Below are 6,295 nucleotides of genomic sequence, written 5' to 3' on the forward strand. Positions count from 1 at the left end.
CATTGTACAAGCGATTCCTCTTCATTTTGAGTTAATATATGATTATTGGCGCGTGTTTCTAAGCGCGAAGTGATTCCATTTAATCGTCGTTGAAGAGTTGTGCGAGGAACATTATAGACACGCGCCGCTTCACGAATATTGCAGATTTCTTCTCTGTTTAAAGCGGATATAGCAAGTAGTATTCTGTCCTCCTGCTCAGCCAAACTTCTTGAATTTTGAGGCGCTTTTAGAGGCATGGTTGGTAGTTGAATTGAGTGAGGCAATAAAACGCGTAATTTTTTGATGAGGTGGCCCGCTCGTTGGTGTGGCCCGCTCACCGGTGAAATACGTTACCGCATATTGAAGATACTTACTAAGCCGGCATAGGCCAATCAAGTGACTTTTCTTGTTTGAATTTATTAACCGGTCTCGAGTAATTCGTGGGCCTTGTCATATTTTACCAAGATAGACAAAGCACCTCGCCATATTCTTCTTCGTCACTGTCGGTCAGTCAACGTCCCTTCCTTCCTTAATGTTCCAGGCAATCCACGTATCTCTCAATATTTCAAACCATGTCAGTGCCATGTGATGGTCGTTGGCTGTGTTATAGTTGTAAGCCAGGTTCTACTCAAAGCCACCGAGAAGCCCGCCTTTCAACAGATCTTCACCTAACCGCATATTGTAACCCTTGATGTTGAGTTCCATTGCTCTTTGTACCTTCCCCATGATCTCATACATGCTGGCCTGATGTGGCAAGCGACACGTATTCATCCCGTGAAAAGCGTGATTCATGCTCCTGTAACTTCTTGATAATCTTCCACGAACTTGAGGGATTTTCGAAGTGGTTGGTCTGCCCTAGCCAATGGATATCAAGCCAATCTGTATCGCTGCGCAAAAGCATGATAGGAAGTTAGGAAAGTCTTTTTCTTATTATTAAGGGGAATTCTAGGAGTTTATAAGATTAAAGTGTAGTTAAGTCCTATGAACATAATTGAATTTTCTTCTAGCTTTTCCGTGTTCTTTGGACTTTCCGGATATTCCGGATATTAGGGACTAAAGATACTGCGTATACTACGGCATTCCAGGCATGCACGTCTTACTGCCCCGTCACAGTATATTCTCCGACACCTTGACGTCCAAGCGATATCAGCGAACCAGACTATCGACCAGCCAACAAACTATACCAAGGGCAAGATTGAGCTGTTGGTTTCATTTACTAGTGCTCCCTTGTCGCAAAGATATGCAGCTACCACTGCTATACGCATCCTTCTACGTAAAAGCAGGGCAGGCCTCTTCATCCATCCATTTTGGTCTTATCGTGGCATCATTATCTGGTCAAACTGATCCTCAGCATCCATCAGCACCAAAACGGAGACATTCATCTGCCGCAAACTTCCAAACGCCATCAAGATTGTATTATATTACGAAATGAGTATTCCAAAATACAAGGTATATAGCAAAACTTTTTCATTCATTTCAAACTGGCGTCGTCCACCATTGTCGTTCAAACACTGGCATGCATTTCACCATGGGCGGAGGGTTCTTCTCCCATTTCACCAGCTCCGCCTCTGTATTGTATTGAGTGTGATTGACAATTTCATGGACGTACCCGCGTCGTCCTTTTGCATCTCGCGCTTGGTCATATTCGTATCCAGTATTCACTGCAGGCACGGCGAGGATCTGGCCCCTACCCAACTTCCAGAGGTCTTTGGCGAGTGTCATTGGCTCGCCCATGTAGCACTCCTCTTTCTCTGAGCTGCGAAACGTAACACTTCCCTTAATAAACGGCTCGGCGTCCAGTGTGACCATACCACCCCAACAGGAATAAACCTGTATCGGGAGAGATTGATCCCATCGGGCTACACTGTCAGGGTGGTCAAAGAACATATCGTCACCCAGCCAATGTTTGCCATCATGGGTTACTTCGAAGAACAGATTGCCCGACATCGAGCGCGAAACCCAGGCGTCGTAGAAGTTACCAGCGTTTTTGTTCCAGTCAAACCCGCAGGTCATTGATGCGGACTGGATAACGCGCTGATGAATTAATTCCAAGATATCTTCGGGGCAGATCACGATATCGTTCACGAAAATAATAGTGGGCTTGGGGGCCAGCCGGCTATGTTTACTCTTGCCCTCTACCAGTAATGGTTCAAGAGCGAGGTTGCGGAGGTGCGACAATGCCGTGATGCGATTTTCACCTCCAGCTTTGGGGTTTAGGTAGTCTCGGACAAGAAAATAGGGCACACCCATGGCGGCGAGCTCGGTCTTTAAACCAGCAAGAATGGCGTATGTACCGTCCGTTGATCGGCCCTCCACGATTGAGAGCGCACAGTACTCGGGTCCCAGATAGCGTATTGCCTGCATTATGGAGCCCATGAGCGGAAGAATGATGTGGACGGATTGGTAGAGATCCAATGCGAAGAAGTATTGAATCCGGGGGGTCCCGGATGGTGAGGGCCGTAGATGTTCATATCGGGAGTCGATGGACTCGGCGCAGTCCAGCTTGGCAGTGAGATTCATGTCATGGTTCATAATACTGCACACAAACTCCGAAATCTCGGCGTTATTGTAGGAGTGTTGCTTAAATTTTATGGCTGAACCCAGTTTCTCGGATACAGTTGCAGGGTCGAAATCTATACAGGACTGGGTTTTGTTGTTCACCCGGATCGCCTCACTCATTGTTGATGATCCCACATTGAAATTAATGTAGAGGAATGCCAACAAAAGGAGGGCCGCCGTGGCACCAGCAAGCTGTAAGACATGGCGTTGAGTGAATCTCCAGTCCATCTTCGACCCAAGAAAATCCGTAGCGGGCGACATTTTGATGCTCAGACCCCAGATACTGAGATCTGAATCTGCGGAGTTTTGTTCCCGGGGGGCGGCAATATTGAAATTTTAGAGGACAACCGAGCTGAGAATGAGATTCGGTTGACAAAGCCGCTCGGCAAAACTTAAACTCTGGCCAAAATGCAATAAGCCCACATGGACCCATCCAATACAGGAGATCCTAATCGGAGATTTGGAAGGTTTCCTCTTTATCATTCGTGAGATTGTTGCTAGGGAGACCCACACATACCCACATCGTCGATTGAGAGGCAGCACACTAACTTACTCGGGAGTCTTTATGCATGCAGCTAAGACTGCTAAGCTGCTCGATCATATCACGTTGCCTATTCTGTAGGCTGGGATGATCTCTCCGTACGTATTGCTCCACAACATACGAACCATTCTTCCTCACCAAGCCCCACCAGCCCACCACTCAGCTTGCTTGCCGTCAGCCCCATTCTTCGATAAGGAGTATCATGACTTCTACGGAGTATGTACCTAGCCGCAAGACAGGTGTGGCATGTGGTGTCAGGCGAATTGACATGACGTGTTAGTCAACTCAAATCGCGTACATACTCGGGAGGCGAACCGGACACGTAAACCAGCCGGACGCTTCCGCTCCGGTTCAACCTCTTGTGTGTGTTGTGTGTGCAATACCCAGGCCCAATTGCATTCTTATCGATAAATAAAAACTAACCAATAATGGTATGAGAACATGTGACTCGAGTATGTCCTTGAAAATAGCAATTAGAACATTGTGGTGGCACTCGGTATAAGCTTCGAGAAAGTGAAGCCAAACAATACAATTGAATCCTAAGCGCATCTTAAGTCTTCACTAAGCGACCGTATACACACATAAGAAGTTACGGGCGGGTCCGCGATACCCCTTTTTTACTTCAACATTTTGAACCCCCTTTATCCCTACATACAATCTTCAATACGGCCTCCACACCAGCATATGACATCGACTCCAAAGTTGACACTAGTGCGTTCGATCTAAGCTCATATTATGAAGCCTCCATAATATTTGAGTAAAATCCCTAGAGGTCTAAGAGTTTCAATATGCACATGTTAATTAGTTTGGTCTCCCCTAGTATGAACCTAATCTTTCCCTCCATTTCCTCACGCTGTCTGGTATCTCGAGCAGTAGACAATAACTTGCTCTTAGTAGGTATTGAATATTCAACCTGAAAGCGCTATTCACCTCCATGTACACGTGACTCCCTCGTATAGTGATAACTGAGACCTAACCAATCTTTTCTTTCCATATGTCGTAAATTCAGAGGATTCTTTCATCATTTATTTTCGACAGAAATACTTGAGGGTCCACACACACACACACACACACACACAGAGAGAGAGAGAGAGAGAGAGAGTGTGTGTGTGTGTGTGTCCAGTTGGGGCTGCCCGCCGACATCGCCAATTCCGTGGACAAAAACCTTGATTTCCAGACTTTTCTGACTTTAAAAACATACCCTGTCGTAAGATGCGCATTTCAATACTGGTAGCGGTAGGTTGGGGCCAAATCACCCAAGTATTCCGCCTGTTCGTCAGGAATAGCGTTTGGATCGACGGGTGAATTATCACGTTTGCGATTGTCGAACCACATGGCTGCCATGTAGGCACAGCAAGCTGCAATAGTCAAACAGCAGAAGGCCATGCAGACGCTATAGCCAGGTTTATATAGAGGCGCATCTTTTTCAAGGAAACAGTAGGTCGCGATAATGCCACCAATGTTGCCGAACCCTATCTGCCAGGCGATGCCAACGCTCCGACGGTGGTGACCCCCCAGGTTCATGGCAAACCAACACACAATGACAGGCATGGCACTGTAAGCACCACAGGTAACTAGGAAGAGTGCACCATACTCGGCGGTGCGATGGTCTGTACCGTGGATGGAGAAGAGCATGGCAAACCCCGCGATGGCAATCATAAGTGGAATTACTGTGAAGGCAAAGCGGTGCTTTAGACGATCGGAGCAGAATGCAATAATCATGGAGAACCCGAATGATGCTACCCATGGAGGAATAGAGTATAATTGAGTTGTAACGGCTAACCGCTGAGGTTAGCATAGAACTTTGGATATAATCACCGCTTAGAGGACATACAATCATAGCCATAGGATTTGATGATTGATGGCGCGAAGAAAGCGTAGCCTAGAGGGTCAGAGTTAGTAAAATCGGTGGGAGTCTTTGAAAGTGACGGATACGAACTGTAGGCAGGGACGATTAGACCGAAGTACATAATACCGCCGAGGATTACCTTGTCTGCGGAAATCGTCAGTGCACATCAAGAATCGCCATACTGTGAAGCCTCCACCTACAGTCCTTGAGAACAGTTGCAATCTCAGACCATCCCATCTGGACCTGATGGGCAGACTTTCCCACGTCACTTGCCAGCTTCTCGCGAATGAACGCACGTTCCACTTCGTTCAACCACTTGGCGTCTTCTGGGAAGTCCGGGATGAGGAAAAACAGGACAAGTGCCACTACAGCAGTGATAATGCCTTCGATAATAAATACCCAGCGCCATCCACTGTATCCTCGAATCCCGCCCATTTGCGAGAGGCCGTACGCCAATAGACCACCAAAGCCGCCGGCCAGACTGGTAGAACTGAAGAAGAAACTAAACCGCTTCTGGGCCTCGCTGCGCCTATACCACATACCCATCAGATAGAAGCCTGGCGGGTTTATTAGGCACTCGCCAACCATACACTCATCTGCTGGAATTTAACTTACACCCGGGGAACATGCCCGCCTCAAACACACCGAGGAAAAATCGTGTGGTCATCAGTCCGCCCCAATTGGTGACGAAACCCTGGCAGATCATCACGACACCAAACATGAACATACAGCCGGACACTTAAACCAGGGCATATTAATCACCGACTCTTAAGAGCATTGACGAAAACATGGGCAGGGATTGTGACATACACCAAACATGTGGTTTTAGCTTCTTGAGCAGGATGTTAGACGGGATCTCACAAATAATATACGGCACAAAGAAAATAGTCAATGCAGTATTAAATTTGGTGCCTTGCTCGAGGTTCAAGTCCTCTTTGAGGCCAAGAATGGCAGCATTGCTAACATTTACTCTGCAGGACAGGTCAGCATGCATCAAGGATATGTCGTGAAGTGGGGCGTGAAATGCTAACCGGTCTAAAAATGCGAGCAAGTACAATATACACAAGCAAGGCAAAAGATGAAGGTCAATTTTCGCCATCAACTTGCGCTCGCTGATTGATTTGATTTGTGAGATTCCTGAATTTGTTGACAAGCCATGATCGCTACTTTTGGCGGATGTTGACTCTGGAGAAAAGAGCTGTCAATACCGGTCTCTGTACATTGTTAAAGATTCGGACAAAGTACGAGGAGACGGAACCATACCAGAAATTCCCATGATCAGGTGCAATTGCCAGCACGCAGTACACTTCGTAGACAGAGAGTTCTATGGACAAGAGGAGAGGAGAGCTAACAAGAGAAGGTAAAAA

The 6,295-nt window shown here is 46.9% G+C and overlaps 3 protein-coding genes across 3 annotated transcripts; all 3 read right to left on the reverse strand.

Moving 5' to 3' along the window:
* Nucleotides 1-684: 684 nt before the first annotated feature.
* On the reverse strand, nt 685-900 carry BDV27DRAFT_139851 (uncharacterized protein). The gene has a single exon (XM_032069534.1). The coding sequence runs from the start codon at nt 878-880 to the stop codon at nt 710-712; it is 171 nt and encodes a 56-aa protein (XP_031920238.1). The 5' UTR covers nt 881-900; the 3' UTR covers nt 685-709.
* Nucleotides 901-1,455: 555 nt separating this feature from the next.
* Nucleotides 1,456-2,837, reverse strand: BDV27DRAFT_171079 (glycosyltransferase family 69 protein; the record flags this gene model as incomplete). The annotated part of the gene is made up of 1 exon (XM_032075504.1): nt 1,456-2,837. The coding sequence occupies exon 1, from the start codon at nt 2,797-2,799 to the stop codon at nt 1,456-1,458; it is 1,344 nt and encodes a 447-aa protein (XP_031920239.1). The 5' UTR covers nt 2,800-2,837.
* A 1,463-nt stretch (nt 2,838-4,300) lies between these two features.
* Nucleotides 4,301-6,204, reverse strand: BDV27DRAFT_164779 (major facilitator superfamily domain-containing protein; the record flags this gene model as incomplete). Its single annotated transcript, XM_032073757.1, has 8 exons — nt 4,301-4,857; nt 4,914-4,961; nt 5,019-5,072; nt 5,129-5,485; nt 5,544-5,666; nt 5,739-5,899; nt 5,960-6,113; nt 6,192-6,204. 8 exons carry the CDS (start codon nt 6,202-6,204, stop codon nt 4,301-4,303), a joined length of 1,467 nt encoding a protein of 488 aa, XP_031920240.1.
* Nucleotides 6,205-6,295: the final 91 nt, after the last annotated feature.

The sequence above is a fragment of the Aspergillus caelatus genome (genome assembly GCF_009193585.1).
Source record: "Aspergillus caelatus strain CBS 763.97 unplaced genomic scaffold BDV27scaffold_553, whole genome shotgun sequence".
NCBI classification, from domain to species: Eukaryota; Fungi; Ascomycota; class Eurotiomycetes; order Eurotiales; family Aspergillaceae; genus Aspergillus; species Aspergillus caelatus.